This window comes from Amborella trichopoda, chromosome 6, assembly GCF_054954075.1.
Source record: "Amborella trichopoda isolate Santa Cruz 75 chromosome 6, AtrichopodaSantaCruz75HAP2 v2.0, whole genome shotgun sequence".
NCBI lineage: Eukaryota > Viridiplantae > Streptophyta > Magnoliopsida > Amborellales > Amborellaceae > Amborella > Amborella trichopoda.
In genome coordinates, this window is record NC_142341.1 from 16084783 (window position 1) to 16105816 (window position 21034).

The window sequence follows — 21034 nt, forward strand, 5'->3', positions numbered from 1 at the left end:
TTCACTTAAACTAACTAGCACCTCCTAACAAGTGCTATACTGGGTTTGCGCCACATATAGTCAGTCCATCTAAATCTACTTTCTCTCATCCAATCGCCTATTGGTGCCACACCTAAATTCTCCAGAATGTCTTCGTTTCGAATTCTATCCCTTATTGTCTTGCAACTCATCCATCTCATCCTTATCTCAGCTACACTCATTCTGTGGGTATGTTGTTATTTAACTGCCCAACATTCCGCCCCATAAAGTAAAGCTGGTCTCACAGCTGTCTGATAGAAGTTTCCCTTCAGCTTCATTAGTATGCAGCAATCACATAAAATTCTAGTTGCACATCTTCACTTCGCTCACCCAGCTCTACTTCTATGTATGACATCTTCCTCAATCTCTCTATTTTCCGAGATTATCAACCCAAGATATCCAAATGCGCTTATTTTGGTATTTTTTAGCCATCAATCTTAACTACCTCCTCGTCTCTACTCCCTATTATTACTAAACTTACATTCCATATACTTCGTCTTTGTCTGGCTAATTTTAAAACCTTTAGATTCTAAAGCATCCCTCCAAAGTTTTAACTTTGTATTGACACCATTTCGGGTCTCATTGATTAAAATCATGTCATTCACAAACAACATGCACCACGGTACCTTATCTTATAGGTGTCTAGTTACGTCGTCCATAACTAAGACAAAGAGATATGGGCCCAATGCTGACCCTTGAGCAATACGTCATGATGCTAACAAACATGTCACTAGGTAGAAACCTATTCATTAGCAACAATACTTCATAAATTGGTGGGTGCATTGTCACCCATCATAAAAACAAATTTGATGGGATTCAATGTCAAAATTTCGAGAAATGTGTTTTCTTTTTGAACAGTGATTTGCTTTATCAATTTGCAAAAAAATGAAGCATAAAATACCAAAGGTGGCTTGAATTGATGCAAAGTAGCATCTTAAAGCCTAAAACTAGAATAGCATCTCAAAATGCATCCTCATTAGCAAGTGTGACAGCATCAGAATTAACTTCCATTCTAAATTGATGGAAGAGAAGCAGCCGTGGAGAACCATCATCTTCTGTCTCATCAAAGATCATAGCCAGATGCCTAGTTGTAGGGAAAATTTTCAAGAATGTGTTTCCCTACATTTCTCACACATTTTGCTCATGGCCCCTAATGTCCTCTACATTTTTTCCTACACATACCAGGCATTTCCTCTAAAGTTTTCAAGCAATTGCCATGTACTTCCTTAGAAGCCTTTTCTAGGGGAAAAAACGTTTATGGATAGTGAAAAGTTAGATAAAGGACTATATATCAAGTTGCACACAAGGTGCAGATGAGATAAAAATTCAAATCAATCTGTTAAGAAAGGAATCCAACATAACATGGATTCTCGACCAACAACCAATATAAGGAGGACTGAGGAGGTAGGCCCCTGCATTCACAATCAAAAAAGAGATGATGAGGGAACTATAATCATACGCGAGAGACTCAGGACTTCACCAAGATTCCTAACAATTTCCAAGGGCATGGTGAATCTTGGTGGGGCCAAATGATGTTAAGCAAGATGCCTTCCACGACTATGGGCCAGGGAAAGGATTAGAAAAACATTTTTAATGAGGTCAAGACTGCACCAGGTTCCATTGCAAAGCAGTCTCATACCATCATCATCATCATCATCAAAGCCTTTTCCCAACTATTTGGGGTCGGCTAGAGCAGTATCAGTCATATATCAAATACACAAGTAGGTTCCAAAAAGCCTTTCTCCCGAGCCAACCCCTTGCTCAGTGTTCCTAATCAATACCATCCACTCGTCCAAGGTGAGGCTTACAAAGGAACAAGGTTTTAAAATGAGGCTGCATAATGCATTATGCACTAGGAACCGCATTTCATAAGGCCGAATATGCGCTTTGGAGGGAAGCGTCTGCATATGCACCGCATCCCTTGGCATATGCGGCCAGCGAGTGAAGTGAAAAAAAGCCACTTGAGAATGGGTATTTTCAACTTTTTAAGCCCCGAAATAGGGGAAGTAGGGTTTTAGGGAGCGGGGGGTGGTATTAAACCCCCAAACTAACAGCCACATCCATGGCCTTTTACTTCATCAAATCGATAAAAAAAAAAAGTGGCAAAAGATTTCCGCATTGGTTGATCTTTGGTTGTTGATTTGTTTCTTTTAGGTGTTGATTTAAGGAAGTTTTAGCGAAGTTTTGACAACAAATTGAGGGTTTCAAGGGCCGAGAAGAATTTAATATTTGTTTCCTTTGGGTGTGATACTTTTTTGAACTCTTTAATCTTCATGGCTTTTAGTTTATATTTTGTAACTTTAAAGTTTGTGGTTGCAAATTTGTGATTATGGTTGTTGAATGATTTATGAAACTAGTTTCCATATTCTAGTTTCTGCTTTCTAATGTCTTTTATGATCTATCTGGGGATGGTAGATATAGAATCCCCGACAGCTGATACTTTGGAGTTAAAGAATAAATTAAATACCTACGATCACATAAATCACCTCCATATTTCTTTCTATGTATTAACCTTTCTTTTTTAGATTTTTTACAGTTTTTATATTTATTGACCACATCAGGACAATGCACTCGCATCTGGACCGCATCGAGTCGCATCGCCGCATCAGGCCACATTCCGCATTTTAAAACACGGCAAAGGGAGCAACTGTCAAGATGTTTTCTTAAGAAAAAAAGTTGTCCACGTGTTTTCTATTAATTTTTCAAATGGTTGTCCAAGGGATTCCTTGTCATCCCTAGAATGCTACATGTTTCAGAACCCTGTGGTTGTTTCCAAGTTGCTTCTGGAACATGTTTCTCCATCCTATGAACTATAGTATCAATGTTGAAAAATGCGGATTTGGCCACCTAGGCAGCCCATCTAGGAAATTCAAGGGTATATGCCTTGCCTCAAATTGATCTTAGAAACTATAGGTTTTTAGAAATACAAATGAAACACATCATCTAAGTCCCCAATACATCATATTTCATTTACACATATCAAACCTGAACCTGCCACTGAATTACTTAAAGAGTGTAAAAGTCAAATAAAAAGATCAAAAGATACCTATTTCCCATGAAAAGACAATTGAAAATTATCAGGAAAAAGTGTCTTTCTTTTGCCTTATTGCCAATTTAGTACCGTGTCCCAATTGGTAATCTATAGTTATCTAATTGATATTTGGTCTTGTTCTTGTACACCAAGGACAAGTTTCATAAAATGCTTGTTGATAGCCGACATAAAGAATCCCCTAGTATCAACGTCAAGGTTTTAATAGAAATAAGCAGGGTTCAGATAATACCATGCTAGGTGAAGGAGTCCCTCTAACCAAGAGTCCCATTTGTCTTCTATTTTTTTTTTTGAGGAATGTTGACATTTGTATTGCTATAGAGAGGAGTAAAAAATTGTGTTTATCTGAGAGTTCCCGCTAAGTGGGATTCTCGATAAAAATTAAATCAGCAGACCCTGTACAAAAATTTGGGTTATAAGATTACCCCCTCACAAAATTTTACAAGCAAATGCCAAAGATAAGGCTTATAAAAGAGTCCATACACAGTGAGATTTACAGGGCGATATGCACGAGAAGGGACCCAAAAAATTTTAGGTTGGAGTCCACTAGTCCCATTTGTCTTCTATTATCTTCACAATATGTGAATAATGCTTTTCATTATAATCAAAATTAGTCTTAATCTCCTCCTTTGCAACCTCCAGTGCTTGGTAAATATGACCCATAGCTGGCTTCTTCTCACTGTCAACAAGGCGCAAAACCTTAACCAAAGATTCAAAGGCTGCGAGGGCACGAGTAACTCCATTCCAGAAGGTTGGTGTCAAAACCAAACAAGCCACCATCTTCCCAGTACTTGTATTGGCCCACTTGCATTGAGCGCATTCTTGAGATACAAACATCTCCCTGAACTTGCGTTTTTGCTCCATTACAGAAGGCAAACACAAATAAGAGGTGGCAAATCTAGTAACTCCAGGCCTCACCAAGTCATTCTTATAAGTGAAATTCCTCATCATGGGCAATAAATAGGTCTGGTTGTAAATGAATATCATGATGGCTCTTGCATTCTTTATAGTTGAGGCCATGGCTTTCTTCTTGCTTATTGTCTCAAGCATGACATCGATGCAATGAGCTGCGCATGGTGTCCAAAGGATGTGTGACTTATTGGCCTCAAACATTCTACCAGTCGCCATATTGGCTGCAGCCACGTCCATAACCACCTAAACTACATGACACTCTCCCATCTCCTCAATGCATTTTTCTACTATACTGAGTATGAAATCCACATCACGTATCTTGCTTGTTAAGAAAAATGTCCCCATTCGACAATTTACCAACAAGTTCATAATGCTCCTATGTCTTTTTTTTTTTGGTAAGTAAAGTGGTAAGTCAGTGGAGATTTGGGCCCCTACCCTTTGGTGAGAATGGAGTCAGACACCTCACCATGGGGCTCGACAATACTACCACCAAGGCCCCATGCCATTCTCATAAAGTGGTAAGTCAATGGGGATTTTTGGGCCCCTACCCTTTGGTGAGAATGGAGTCACAGACTTCATCATAGGGCTCGACAATACTATCGCCAAGACCCCAAGCCATTCTCGAAAAAAAAAAGGTGGTAAGTCCGTGAGGATTTTTGGGCCCCTACCCTTTGGTGAGAACGGAGTCATAGACCTCATCATGGGGCTTGGCAATACTACCGCCAATCATTATAGTAACACCATATCTAGCTCATACGTCCCTATGAGCCTTGAAATATTCATTAGTGAAATGCACTGCTCTTTTAAGCAAGGGATCTCTGAGTTGATAGTGTGATCCTAGACCATATTGCCCTACCACTTCCATCATTATCAAGAAGCTCTTCAAACTAGCGGCATTGAAAGAGATTTCACCTTGATAGATCCATGTTGCAACATATTGACCTCTTCTTTCTATGTGGTTTATAATTGTCTGCTCCTTTTCTTAAATCGCAAGCTCAGGATCAAGAGATGGGAAGTAAGAATTCCATAAGTCCCCCTTGCTTTAGGTCTCTGCCAAATCTCCAATGACCTATTGATAGAGCCCCTTCTTAAGCTAATTCATCTTCCTCTCTCTCTCTCCTCAATATCAACTGAGCTAGTGACATCTTCAAGTTTTTTCCTTTATCAATTTCTTCTTGTTTTTTACCCCTTGTAGATGGTCCAACATCTCCTTCCTAATATTTGCAGGAACTTGGGTACATGGGGCTACATCCCCTCTAATACCGGCCAAATTGTACTTCTTTTTACAAGATCTGCAGGGCACAAGCCATATTTCTGTCCAGGATCAGATTATTTGTTAGAACTAGAAGAACACAGCTTCACCTAATCAAATCCTAAAAACAAATTGAAACCTCATTAAAAATAGAATTGCTTTATAATTGATAATTACAGAACTGTAGTGTTCAAAAAACAAATCTTAAGAAGTCTTGTTTTTTGGGAGCTTTCTCTCTCAAATACACAAAAACATAAAATAAAGAAATTAAAAAAATTCTTGTTTTTTGGGAATTTTCCTCCGTCAAGTACAAGAAAACAGGTTTTTGGGGGTTGCAATGCCCCCTAAACCCATTCGCCCCTCTTTGAGGGGGGTAAAAAACATTTTTGCCCCTAAGCAGAGGGCAAAATTCCACCCTCTCGCCGAAGGGCACAAAGCGCCACCTAGGTGGCTTCCTGGAGGTAGGTGCCCAGGCAGGTGCCTAGGGACATGACATCCAGAAATCCCGCCTAACCCCCTATGCAAACAGGAACGGTCACTGGCTTCCTAGCAGCCAAATTCTCAAACCTTGTATAGCATTAACAAATTTGATATAATAAGTAGGAAAGTTGGGCCCAAAATGAACTTTTGGATAACAGTAAACCTAATGATGGCTTATATTTCATAACTGGGATTAAAGAAACTAATCTAGCAAAACATTGATATAAATAACCAGAAACTCGTATTATGTCATTGAACAAAAAAGAAGTAAGGCAACACCACACCCTTCCTCAGTCAGCTTGTACAGAAAGCCTCTCTTTCTTTGCAATCTGAAAAGAAAAGTGTGGCAATGCCCCATGTAAGAATGTGAGACTGTAACTTGACAATCTAAAAGCACAATAAAGATCAATATTCGAATGTGAATACTATTCAAAGGGATATATTTGTTTTTATTTTTAATACAGAAATGAGAAAACAATGTATCAACAAGCAAAAGTTAAATGTACATGTGATGCAGTTAGACAATCCCGTACGTTACATAGTATGCTGAGGCAGGTGTTACTCGTATATATTTGACATGCCAAGTGCTTCAGAGTGTCAGCTGCTCCATGTTTTGCTTACTATTCCAAGACTTACTGAAAGCCGATGTTCTGTCGTCCCTCTCCTCACTAAGATGTCCCCTAAAACTAGAGCTTGCCTCTTCAGCATCTGAAGAACCAGGCCTTTCTGTTAGGAATTGCTCCCAAAACACATCATTTACTCTGCCTACGGTAGCTTGGGGTGCTTGAACTTTATTTGCCAATTCTCTTGATGAAGGCATCTTATTATTGCCAGCCGGACTTCTATCAAGCACTTTGAAATGATCCTCTCTAGAACTGCTTCTAATCTCAGCTGAAGCATCCTTCTCTTGACTAACATGAGATGGTGCAATTCTTGTTGAAGTATCACTTCTGTTGACTGGCAATGGGGAAGAAGAGAGAGTCAGATTCAGATGGCACGAGATGTTACCATCTCCTTCTTCAGTTGATGTGGAACACTGTCGCACACCATGTGGCTCTGGAGGAATAACAGTTTCACAGGGAAACTGAGTATTAACCTTTTCTGACCCAAGAGAAGTACCAGTATCTGAAAGCTCTAATCCGTCAGACACAAATAAAAAACCTTTTGCTCTCATCCCGACCTCTTTTGGAGCTTCTCTAGAGGTTCTCACTTGTGGACTGTCCCCATCTTCGTAAGAGCTATGCCCACTACCAGAAAGCAGATTATCTGAGGCAGCAGGAGATAATTCCAATTTCAGCTTATTTGCAAAGCCTTTGCTGACGTTTTGTGCAAACCCCAACATGGGTTTCAAAGTGTTTATTTCAGAAGCACTATGAATGATCTGATTGTCCACAAAGTTGTTCTCTACAACCTCTTGCAAAAAATCCACTTTAGGCAATCTCCTCTTCTTATTCATGAGTGGGAATTGTGTGTTTAATTGGACATGCCGAACAAGCTGGTCTACAAAAGAAGGGTTGCTGATGGCCCTATGCACGAAGGAAATCATCCTTTCTTGCCTCTGCTCCATTTCACGAACACGTTGCTCCAACATTTCCAGCAGTGCCTTTGTTCCATCCTGCTGCTGAATGAATTTGTTCAAGTTAATTAGAAAGGCATTTTTCTCTCCGGTGAGGTTTTCGATCTCTTCTTCAAGAGCTGCTCTTTCTGTATCACCAAAGTAGCTTGTCCCCTGCTGTTGTGGTAGACTGTGACTGTGTATAGGTTTACGTCGGTGTATATTTTTGAGCATATGCTTCTGATCCTTTACAAAATCCTCATTAGCAAATTCCCATCGCTCTGGGTCAATCTTACGGAAGCCCTATTTCATATTATTCAGTCAGTTCATATTATTCAGTCAGTGGCAACACGTAAGAAGTAAAATGAACTGAGAAAGAGTATAAAGAGACAAAAAACCATTGGACAAACAAAAAAGGACCTAGAACTAGAAGACCATCCATCACTAATCACCCATGATGATTTTTTAATTTAAAAGAAATCCCATTGAAGATTATTTCCCAAGTGAATTGTAAACCAAGGAATTTTTCAAATGATGCAAACCTCTTTCTGTTTAAGAAACATCCTCAAGGCTTATCATTATGAATGGATAAATAAAATAAAAGGATCCAGACTCAGGATATCAGTCATTACAGATTACAATTGGCTGTGCATTTACACACAAATTTCAAATCCTAGCAGTCAATTATAAAAATGAAAACAACCCAATTTTGATGGTTAAACACATATTCTATGAAGAAAAAAGACTCAAACTAAAATGATCCAATTATGAAACATAAGCAGATGAAAAAGAACTCACCTTGACGCTTATCATAATAGACCCTCCTTCAATGAACTATTTGCCACCAATAAAGTACAAATATCTAGATATCTATAATATCTAATAGTGAATATTAGAATATTTAAAAGAACAAAACATTAATAATTAGAATAATAGAATTAGAATAATAGAATTAGAATAAGAGAATTAGAATAGAGAAATATTCAAATAGAGAAAGATATTGTATCCAAGCATCCCCCATTGGTTTCATACCTGATTCATAACTAGAGACCTTTTCTGGTCCTTGACTAATCGGGGCTAAAACTCCAAAAACTAGAAATGCCAAAATAGGAATGACACTTGATATCATTAGAAATGCCCAGAAAATATCATATTCGTGAAGTAGAAACATAGATGTACTCCTATGAATGTAAAATATACCAAATTATTCGATTCGAATTGGAATTGTCAATTAACCCATAACTATTTACTCGAAACAAGAATTGATTACGATCGGGCCACATAGATTGTTTCGTTGATGTGGGCCGTGTCTTGTTCAAGATTCATCCAACGAGATCTCACTTGCTATTTTTATTTTTTATTATTTAAATTAGATTTAGATTTACTATTCTATTTATTATAGACATCGATAGATTTTTATTCTATTAATATCTATAACTATTAAGTTTATATTCATAATGGTATTCATTTTTTAGTATTCATTTTATTTATATATACTATTGAATTTTTATTCTATTTCTTTAGATTATAGATTATATAGAATTATAATTTTATTTGTATTTCTTTCATTTCAATTTTATTGAATTATTAATTTATTAATAGTAATTAGTAAATAAAAAGAATTAGTAAATGAGACAAAAATTCTCTCATTTTGACTCGGCCTCTCCTTTTCCATAACAAAAAAAATTAATTAATTCAATTCATTTAAAACTATGGTCTACTTTTTTCTCTTTAGTCTCTGGGATTTCTAATTTAGAATAGAATATTTCTAATTTAGAATAAAGTAGTATGTGGTAGAAAGTCCAGGTATTTTCATCTCGGGATTTCTGTTATGGTATATTCTACTTGGCTCGACGGGTTCTCCTCATTAAGATCTTCTATTTTTATTCAAATCTTTATTTCTATTGATTTCGATACGGAATGTATTGACCCATTAGATTCTCTTTACTTGTCCCAGATTCCTATTTAAAGGGGATTGACGTTGAATTCCGAGAAAGCCTTACAAACCCTTAACTTAATATTATCTTCTTTATCTTCTAGAACAACTATAGATTCTTATTCTATAGATATTATTCTATAGAACTATAGATATAGAACAATGAACAATAAACTCTACAACAATAAAAAAAACTATATAGCAATAACAATTAATAATAACAATTCAGAGATTTCTATATGCAAACTTAAATTTATTAGGCAAGGAAATACTAGAAGGCACAATCGTTGATATGTTTAGGTTTAGGGCCAATTCGTTAATTCAAAGATAATGAATTTGTGTTCTTGTTCAGCCAAAAGGGGATGAGTAGGAGATTATTAACTCTTACTCTTCCAGCTCAATCAAAGAGAACCCTAATCTTCTTGCATAAAATTGGGTCTGCATCAGTGGAATTGCAATGATGAGCAATTGGAGTAGATTGACCAGATCATTGGATATCAGAACAGAAGTATCCGTCAACAAAGTATTCACCATCAAAAAAACGATTCAACAAAATAAACAAATGATGAATGATATACAGTTACAGAACAGAAGTTGCACAAGAAAAGCATGTCATTATTCTCCTAAAGCCCCCAAACTATCCATAGCACAAAAAGTCCAGATTCTCCACTCAATTTGATTCATATAGCAGTAAGAGAAGACCACAAAAGTAAATCCTCAATAACAAGGAACAAATCCAACCCAAACAAGTCAACTATCAGAAGAAAAAAAAAAAAAAAGGATAAAACCAAGAGATTGAGATGCGCACACATATGTATTAAGCTGCCTAATGAAGCAAGAGAAATTGATGTGCCTGAAAGCTACTGTCAAGCCCCAACTAAACTCTTCATTAACATCCAACTGAAATCCCAAAATCTCTACTCAATTTATTCATACAACAAAAAAGCAAGCAACCAACAAAATAGAACGCTCAACAAACTCGAAATAAATTCATATCCAAAGAAAGTAAGGTACGAAGCAAACAATTATCAAATAAACAAGAAGAAATCACGAAGAGCATACGTATGTATTAAGCTGCCTGATGAAGCTGGAGAAATTGTTGTGCTTGAAATAAGTAGGAAGGAGAAGGCGGGCAAATTCAGGGGGGTTCCACACCACAAAGCTAGTAGTCGACGAACTCCATGAAACAACATCATCTGTTTTACTATCATCCACCATCTCATAGGTCTTTATCAGGAAAGGAGCAGGCCCACCCCCACTACCACCACTGTTATCCTTACTACTACTCTGTGCCCCATCCATGGCTGATTCAGAAAGCCAGGACTTCTCAGCCACTCATCAAAACCCTAATTTCAAGAGCAAAACCAGAGATGCTATGGCCCAATTGTCTACTGATAAGAGAAAGACGAAGATTGGGAGTCCTTAACGGATATTTCAAAACCCTAATTTGAGACTTGTCGCCATTGACGAAGCTTGTAGAAGCTTCAGAGGATGACCTGTGCTCACTGCAAGTGAATTTTTGGAGATGATAATTAGGTCAAAATTAAGAATGGTGAGGGTTAAGGACAAAGAGTCAGGTCGGAAGGTCAGCTTATGTCAACCTTCAAACCCCGCGTTGAACCGGACAACGCACCTACACGGACCACGATCGGTTCCTTGTTCGTTTTATGTAGCCCGCTTCTTGTCTCTCGCGTGAACGTTACTTACGGAATCTGTTCATCTCACGCACGTCTACCAAGAATCTCTTAAATGCCATCAATTTTTTCTTAATTTGTCCCAGGTAGTACATAAAATTGTTCCTATATTTTTTTATGGATTCAGTATGTTTGTTGTCTATTTGTGCTAGGGTCCTTTCCAAATGCGCGTTGTAATATAGAAACGGGAGTCTATTTATGTTCTCATTGCAGGTGTGATCGAATGGACAAAAAATATATAGTTGATCTCAAATAGTTGAAAAAAAACTTTGATATTGATCCTTGCATGTCGATTAATTGTCTTTCTATTTTCCAAATTTCGACAAATTCTCTCGTTTTTTCTTTTCTACTTCGGCTTTGTCGTTTGTTTGATTAAAAGTGGTTTTTGAACACCACCAAGGGAGTTTGTTCCCGAAGAGAACGTTGTGTACAAATATGAAATCACTTTCTTATGAAAATAGTGCAATTCCCTATTATCATTTATTTGCTAAAAGATGCAACTACTAGCAACTGAGAAACAAACATTCCACCAGAAAAAATAGTAATAACAATAATAACTTTATCTTACGAAACCAAATGAATGGTTCTCAAATTCAGAATAACATCCATAAACCAACAACCGTAGAATACATCACTTCCATTTTCATTCTTCTAAAATTAACTCTCTAATATCCTAATATTTCTAGATAATATAGAATTTTCTATAAGTTGAATTATATTAGTTTATATGTCCCGACTGATAAGATCAAATGATATCTTTTTATATCCATATATCCCACAAATATCTGAATCCCAAATAATTCAGTTTGTAGTTGATTCTATTTCTCCACCAAGATTTTAAGTATTTCCCCACTCATCCCCTCATTCGTTTCTGACAAAGAAATCAATTGCCTCTACAAAGACAAAACCCTTCATTCGTGTACTGGGCCCACAAAACCACTCCCCTCTTCCCAAAACACTTTCTCTCTCTACCCCATTTCTCTCTCCCTCCCCAAACCATCTTCCCATTCTCTCAGTAGAAAATGTGGGACTACACACCAGAGGGCGACAATGAGCCTCTTGGGCCGCCTCTCCTTGGAAAACATTGCCGGAAAGGTGTCAGAAAACCAAATTCCAGCCGTTCCCTTGAAGCCTCACAAAACTCATGACACAGCTTGGGAAGCCATTAAAGCTGCAAAAATAAAGCATGGGGGTGTCCATTTTAGGTAATTAGGAGGTTGGTTTAGGCCATAATGGAATAGGTTCCCCCTAACGCATGTCCAAATTGGTATTTTTTTCGAGCATTGGTCTTTCCCATCACACGCAAAGCACCAATATATGAATCTGCCCCAATAACGTACCTTTTACTCTTACCAACCTCAACCTCACCATGATGGTTAACATTTATAATAATGATAAAAGTAATGATCCTATGATACCTTTTTATATTCATGTGTATAGAACTTTAAAGAATCACCATTAAATTTCACATAGATCTCTAGAAAAGTCAAGTCTCATACCCATGTGATAACTTTTTTAGAGATCTGTGTCAAATTTAATAATGATTTTTTTTAGTCCTATACATATGAGTGTGGAAATGTATCATAGGATCATTACTCAATAAGATAAATGGCACTATGAGACCCTCCCATACCCATAAAAGTAGGACCCCAAAGATCACCATTAACTTTTTATACAGATCTCTATAAAAGTTATGACATGGGTGTGGGACTTAAGTGGATAAGTTTTTTAGATATCTGTGTCAAAATTTAATGATGATTTTTTTTAGTCCTATACATATGAGTGTGAAAAGGTCTCATAGGATCATTACTCAATAAGATAAATGGCACTATGAGACCCTCCCATACCCATAAAAGTAGGACCCCAAAGATCACCATTAACTTTTTATACAGATCTCTATAAAAGTTATGACATGGGTGTGGGACTTAGGTGGATAGGTTTTTTAGATATCTGTGTCAAAATTTAATAGTAATCATTTTGAGGTCTTGCTCACATGGATGTGAGAGGGTCACATAGTATCATTACTTTAATAATAATAATAATAACAAAAGACACCTGCTTGAGCTTCCCAAGTCTAATTTCAAAGAATTCCTTTGCTTTTTTTATATGAGAATGCGAGAACTCAGATGAGACCTTGTGGCCTAGGGCCAAAAAAACCAGCTTGCCATTTGGGGTACCTTGCAGATTTAGAGAGACTACATTTTGGGTCGAGAAAGGGAGATAGAGCAATTGCACTGTCGGTGTTAGAGAGAAATATTTTGTTTTGAGTAAATTTAAAGAGAAAGATAGGGAGTCGTATGATGCATATTGTTTGCATCTTAACTTTTTTTTATCAAACACAATCAAACATGCATAGAAAAATATATATCATTATCATATATAATTCATATATGGCAATCATGTTATACATATTTCCATAAATTTAAATATTCAGTTCTGATCTGTATCATATATAATTCATATATGGCAATTATGTTATACATATTTTCATAAATTTAAATATTCCAATTCTATTTTGTCAAACTGACCCTAATTGTCTTTCTATTTCCCAAACTTTTATGAATTCTCTCTCCTTTTTCCTTTTCGAATCCGATTTCATCATTTGTTTGATTTGAAAAATGGTTTTGAACGCCTCTAAGGAGTTTGATCCTGAAGAGAACGTTGTGTATAAATATGAAGCCGCTTTCTTATGAAAATAGCGCAATTCCCAACTCTCATTTATTTGCTAAATGATGCAGATACTAGCAACTTAGAAACAAACATTGGGAAGTAGTAATCCAGTTGAACAAAAAAAAAATACAAACAATACATGGGAAAGAGGTAATCCAACCGAGAAAAAGAAACTTTATCCTACGAAACAAAATGAATGGTTCTCAAATTCAGAATAACATCCATAAACCAGCCACCATAGAATACATCACTTCCATTTTCATTCTTCTAAAATAACTCTCATTCTCGTCTTTCATTCTTTGTTTTTACCCACAACACATTTTCTCCCTTCTCTCATTTTCTTTTATTTTTTTGTCACTTTGAAATTTCCTTGTCATTAGGAAATTTGTCTTTATTTTTTTGTCACATTGAAATTTCCTTGTCATTAGGAAATTTGTCTGTAGAGATAATACACTATTCATCTTCACAGGCATACTCTGTCAGTTAGCGAGAGATTAAAGGCCCGTTTGGTTCCCTAGAAATGGGTACCCTAGAGAGATGACTCTCATGAAATTGGTATCTCCTAGAATATCGTTGCATATTGTTTGGAAAGAATTTGATAAGAGACCTAAAAGATGTCTCGCCACCGTTTGGGTTGCCTATAAGACTTGTCGCATGGAAATTATGTAAAATAGTATTATATAATGTTATAATATTATTATATAATAATATTATATTATACATATTATAATATATAATATTGTATATTTTAAAGAAAATATCTCTTTATCTCTTATTTTTAACTTTCATATCTCAAGAGACCCAAAATTGAAAATATTACTTGTAAGCAAAAAGTTTCCATCTTTTCTATCATACAAACCCTTTGGACCCCTTTGACCATAAATTTTTTATTCAAACAAACACTAAAATGACACCCTATTCAAACTCCATCTCTCTCTTTTCGCTTCTCGATGGATTTACCAGCCAAGGGGTTTAGCTTGAGCTCGAACATAAGCACACTTTCTTGTGTGTGAGAGAGATAGAGTTTTAACGCGAAAGAGAGAGAGAGAGAGAGATGGAGTTTAAGTTTTAGAGAGAAATGGAATTTTAGATAGAGAGAGATGGAGTTTGAGTTTTCGGGAGAGAGATGGAGTTTTGAGAGAGAGAGAGAGACGATGATGAGAGAGAGAGATGGAGTTTGGGTTTTAGAGAGAGAGACACGATGATGTGAGAGAGAGTTAGAGTCATTTTATAAGTTGTTGAGGTCAATAATACATGGTGAAAAGGGTTTAGGGGGTTGAAAGATAGAAAAGATGGAGTCATTTTGCTTACAAGTAATATTTTCAATTCTTGGGTCTGATGAGATATAGATGTTAAAAATAGGGGATAATAAGATATTTTCTCTATATTTTATTATATATTATGTTATACATTATAATACATTAAATATTTTATATAATACATAATTAATTATTATAAACATAATATACTATTATAATGGGTGTTGTTTGCTTTATGTGGTAACGTTAAACAATCAAAGTAAGGTGCACCTCCAAACTTTGTAATTTTGGAGTAAAAAATTCTTAGGATGTTGCAAGAATCTATTATTATCTCTAATTCCAAAATTTTAAATTCCAAAAACATTTCAAATCAAGATCTATAAACTCAAATTTTTTTTGAAAATTGACGGTCCAGATAATGTGTTGTAAGATATACTATTTTTAGGACTTGAAATCTCTTTTTTTCTTTGTATCTATACATCTTGATATTGATATGATCAATTAGACATTTTTTCAACATAAATATAGCATTTTTCTGGTAGATTTTTGAGGTGTACCTTAATTCTATAGTTTAAAGTTGCAACCGTATATAATGAATATTGATCATATATTATTACATACCTATTATAATACGTAAATTACTTATATATAAAAATATATAAGCATAATTATAGAGCAATAATTTCATACAATGGTTGTATCATAGTACAATGCACCACATTTCTAGAAAACCATGTTTATAGTATTTGTATGACCCAAAATTTGCACACACACTCTCTTTATCTCAATGATCAACCTAAAAATAAAAAACTAATTTGTACCCTATATATGGTCAAAATGTGTCCCCTCCAATAATGAATCTAGGCCGTCCATTTGATGAATTTGATGAATTTCAAGATCAAGTGAGCTAAAAAAATTACTTTTTAGGTTGTGTTTTCAAATTTTTCTTTTTTTGGTAATTATTCATTAGAATGAAAATGGTGTATATTTTAAAATTTGGATCAAACAGATGGCCCTAACATAGTCTTTGAAGGTTGTTGCATCGTATTACTATACAATTGTTATATGACATCACTGCCCATAATTGTAATATACAATTACTATAATTATATACAGTTGGAAAATGGCTTTGATGAATTATATACAGTTATTATAATTATTATATATAATTAATGTTAAGGGTTATGTTTAGGATTTCCAATGGACAGGGCTAGGGCTCGGGCTTCTTGGGCAAGCCTGGTTTTGGACCGCTAAAGGGCTAGTTTCCTGATCACTAATTTTTATTTATTTATTTTTTTTCACTCTTCAAAATTTTTGTATTTATAGTAAGGCAAAAATAAAATAAAATACTCTGCCCAAAAAGGAAACCCATTTATTTTAGTTATCCCTTCCTATAATTTGTAACCTAGTGAGAGAAAGAAATGTAGCTTGAGAAAAGTGTCAACCTTTCTTTATTGGTGCATATAGAGATTTTGTCAAAAAAGGAAACCCATTTATTTTGGTTATCCCCTTCTTATATTTTGCAACCTAGAGAGAAAGAAGCTTGAGAAAAGTGTCGGCCTTTCTTTATGGGTGCATATTGAGATTTTTGCCCAAAAAGGAAACCTTTTTTTCTCACTTTTTTTTCAAAGATATACTTTTTATGCACATACGCCCCAACCAAATAATAAAATAACAAAAAAACCCAAACTACCCTACATTACTTTTACCTTATCGAAGCCTTTCTCTCCTCTGTGTAAGTGCGCTTTGGCAATGCAACACTCTGAAGTCACAACACTCTGGCACTGCCTATGTGCGCTCCAGCAGTAGATCATGTGCTCTGGCACTATGTAAATGCACTCCGATAGTGGAATTTGGAGTCCCAGCCCTCCGGCACTGTGTATGTGCCCTCTGGCACTATGCATGTGCACTCCAGCACTGCATAAGTGCGCTCCGACAGTACAACACTCTGGAGTCACAGCACGGCACTGTCTATGTGCGCTCCGACATTGTGTAATTGCACTCTGGCAGTGGAATCTGGAGTCACAGTGCTCCGGCACTGTGCATGTGCACTCCAACAGTAGATGATGTGCTCTAGTACTGTGTAAATGCGCACCGGCACTGCAAAACTCAGGAGTCACCACGCTTCGGCACTATCTATATGCGCTCCGACAGTGGATCATGCACTTCGGCACTATGTAAGTGCGCTCTGGTAGTGTAATCTTGAGTCACAGAGCTCCAATGCGCTCTGGTAGTGTAATCTGGAGTTACAGAGCTCCAGCACTGTGTATGTGCGCTCCAACAGTGGATATCCCGCACTATGGTGGTTCGCTTTGGCAATGAGCTTCGAAAGTCAACGTTAAATCAGGCCAAAAATTGATTTTTGTGTACGGGAAGGGCATTTCCATCTAAAAAAATGAATTTTTTCTATTGGGGGGTATTTGCATAGAAAGTGTGTTTTTTGAAAAAAAGTGAGAAAAAACTTAGGTTGGGGGTAAGTTGCATATAAAGTGTGGTCTTGGGGGTTTTTTGTAATTTTCCCTATATATTTTGCAACCTAGAGAGTGAAAGAAATGTAGCTTCAAGAAAGTGTCTGCGTTTCTTTATGGGTGCATATTGAGATTTTGCCTAAAAAGAAAACCCATTGATTTTGGTTATACCCTCCCTATACGTTTCAAATGGAGAGAGAGACCATTTCACTTGTGAAGAGACAAGGACTCATTTCAAATAGAGAGAGACCCATTTCAAATGGAGAGAGAGACCATTTAGTTGGGTGCCATCATCCAAGCATTTATAGGCCATTTGGGTAACCTCGATCTGTTGACACGTATGGCTATGAGGCCTTACGTGTCTTAGCCTACAATTGTAGGAATTCAATGTATCCAATGTTTATACGGTCCAACGTCTATATGAACGTTGGATGAATATCCCTGAGATCAGGGAACCCCTCCTTTTTCGCAAAGCTCAATTTTTTTTTTCTATTCCCTTTTTTTTTCTCAAAGACCAGAGAAATACAACAGTTAACCATTTTTCTTCCTATAAAATGGGAAGCCAGAGAGAGGAAGCGAACAACAAGAAATAGACGTACAGTTCCTCTCTCTCTTTTGATCCCTTCACTTTTTAGAGAGAGAGAGAGAGGAACTGTACACCGTTTTCTTGTTGTTATCTTCCTCTCTTTGGCTTCCTATTTTATAAGGAGAAAACCTACCTGTAGTTGATAATGATAATCCATTTAATATCATAGATGATTTAGAACTACTACCTACAATGGATATGGATAGCCCTGATCAACATGATAATGTTGAAGTACCTACACACCTAATGTTAAGTGGTCAAACGATGTCTAGAGCTCCTCCATCTTACCTTGATGATTTATATGTCTATATAAGTGAGGAGATAGACAACCTTATTGACCTAGATGAAATGCATGACCCTTTTGACTTCAATGATGCTATGAAGTCACAAAAATATCAAGAATGACTTAATGCCATGAGAGAATATTTAAATTCCATTGAGAAAAATATAGTTTGCGATCTATGTAATCTACCATTAGATAGGCAACCTATAGGTTTTAAATGGGTACTTAAAAAGAAGATAAAACCTAATTGACCAATTAATAAATTTAAAGCTAGGTTAGTAGCAAAAGGCTTTACCCAAAAAAAAGGAGTCAATTATGTCGACACTTATTCCCCAGTTGCAATGTTTATATCCATTAGAATAATTTTGGCAGTTGTTGCATACTCCGACCTAGAACTTTACCAAATTGATGTAAATACTGTATTCTTGCATGATGAACTAAATGAAAACATCTACATGAAGCAACTTGAGGGCTTCATAATTAAATGTTAAGAAAATAAAGTTTATGAATTAAATAAGTCTTCATATGGTTTAAAACATTCTTCAAGACAATGATACTTAACATTTCATGATGCCATCATACAGATAGGATACGAAGTAAATAGATTAGATCATTATGTGTATGTCTTTAAGAGTGAGAGTAAATTCACAATACACTCATTATATATAAATGATACCTTAATAGCTAGAAATGACTTATAAATGATTGAGAAGACTAAGTCATGGCTTTATTCTCGGTTTGCGATGAAAGATATGAGATAAGCATCTTATGTCCTATACATAGAAATAACTAGAAATAGAAAATAAAAAATGTTGTGCTTAAGCCAAGAGAGATATCTTGACTCTGTTCTCAAAAGATTTCAAATACAAAATGTAAATCATTGTTTACTCTTGTTGAAAAGGGAGTAAAGTTGTATATGAAGGATTGTCCAGTAGAAGGCAAGAAAAACCTAACGTTCCATATGCACAAGCTATTGGTAGGTTGGTATATGCAGTAAGACGTACAAGACCAGATTTGAGCTATGCCATAGGACTTGTTAGTAGATATCAAAGTAATCTAGGCATAACTCATTGGAAAGTAGTAGAAAGAATTATAAAGTACATTAAGGGAACAAAGCATCTAAAATTATATTTTTGAGCAAATAAACTTGAAGTTGTAGCATATTTAGATGCATATTTTGCTGGGGATATGGACGATAGTAAGTCCACTTCAGGACATATTTTTTCTCTTTAGAGGAGCAGTTGTTTCTTTGTCAAGCAAGAAACAAGGGTGTGTAGCTAAGTACACACAGGAAGCAGAATACATTGCATATAGCACTGCTTGTACTTTTTCCATTTCGATAAAGTGCTTCATAGATAACTTGAAGCTGCAAATAATCAACGAATATTTTGTGATAATCAAGTTGTAATTAAATTAATTCAAAGTGGAGCAAATAACTTAAAAGGAAGACTATAGATGTCTAATATCACTACATTCGGGATGTAGTCGAGAAAGGTGAAGTAACTGTTAATTACTTGCCCTCATCATATATGATAGCTGATCTATTAACAAAGGGTCTAAATGTTGAATTACTGTCTAAGCATACTAGATTAATGAGACTTAAAAATGTTTAAATCAGTCAGTTTTCATGAGTGACAAATCCACATCGACATAAAAATCCTCATAACAGACATTTGTTATGAGAGGCATATCCGCAAAAGTGTGAAAAAAACCTCATAACCTGATATTTTCTTAAAGGTCATACTCAAAAGTGGGAGTATGCATGTGACTATTATGCTCGACTGTCATAGCAAAGTGGAAGATGTTGACACGTATGGCTATGAGGTCTTACGTGTCAACACGATCTCTCTCTAAAAACTGTATCATTATTTAAAAATCCAAACTTTCTTTCTCTCTCTAAAAACTCCCTATTTAGAAACCCAATCTCTCTCTAAAAACTCTCTCGTTCTTTAGAAATCCAATCTTTTTTTCTCTGTCTAGAATCTCAATCTCTCTTTTTTTCCTACTAGAAACTCATTCTCTTTTTCTCTATCTAAAAACCCAATCTCTCTCTCTCTCTCTCTCTCTCAAATCTCAATCTTTACCATCTCTATAATCTATTCCCTCTTTAAAAATCCATCTCTCTCTAAAAACTAGTGTTCGCAAAATCGAACTGGAACGGTTAAGCAGGCTTGGGTCTGGAAGTGGTTTAACCGCCTAATTAGTATACCGACGGATTCAACCGCTCTAACTGAGCGAGTCTCGGGCCGTCAAAAAAGTATTGAAGAAAAATACAAAAAAAATCTACTAAAATATGAAAATCATATAAACTTATTAAAACAAAACATATTCAAATGAAGTTGAAAATTAATGAAAAAAATTGATTTTAAACCATTTTATATTTTTCAATATCTATTTTTAAAGTTTTCTAAAAAGGATGGGAAAATATAAAAGTGAGTAATACTGATTAAAACAAAACACATTCAAATGAAGTTGAAAATTAATGAAAAAATTAACCCATTTTATATTTTCCAATGGCTATTTTTAAAATTTTTTAAAAATGATGGGCAAATATAAAAGTGAGTATTAATGACAAAAATAATTTTTAATCTTTACTATAATGTAAAGAGTATTTAAAAATACATTACAAATCAAATTCTTTATTTTTGAGAATTTATATACATTTTTTTGATTTTTTTTTTTAAATACTGGTTAATCACCCTAACTGCCCAAAACTGGAAACAGCCACTGGTTGGTTCCGATCTAATCGGACGGTTAGCGGTTAGATTGGGCGAGTTTGCGAATAATGCTAAAAACTCATGATCTCTCTAGAAACACAATGTCTCATGCTCTCAAAAAACCCAATCTCTTACTTTAAAAACTCAATAAGGGG

General features: G+C 35.6%; 1 protein-coding gene and 1 pseudogene across 2 annotated transcripts; one reads left to right on the plus strand and one right to left on the minus strand.

Annotated features, from left to right (window-relative positions):
- Positions 1–5789: 5789 nt before the first annotated feature.
- On the minus strand, positions 5790–11064 carry AT-HSFA5 (winged-helix DNA-binding transcription factor family protein). Of its 2 annotated transcripts, XR_966809.3 has the most exons (3): positions 10265–11064; positions 6245–7569; positions 5790–6040 (listed from the first exon to the last, which is right to left on the minus strand). XR_966809.3 is itself a non-coding variant. In XM_006848459.4 (2 exons), exons 1-2 carry the CDS (start codon positions 10502–10504, stop codon positions 6301–6303), a joined length of 1509 nt encoding a protein of 502 aa, XP_006848522.1. In that variant the 5' UTR covers positions 10505–10872; the 3' UTR covers positions 6113–6300. The 2 variants fall into 2 exon arrangements, 1 of the variants encoding a protein (XP_006848522.1); XM_006848459.4 differs by lacking the exon at positions 5790–6040 and having other exon boundaries at positions 6113–7569; positions 10265–10872.
- Positions 11065–11946: 882 nt separating this feature from the next.
- Positions 11947–21034, plus strand: part of LOC148781633 (cytochrome P450 CYP72A616-like) — a 33990-nt pseudogene continuing 24902 nt past the window's right edge.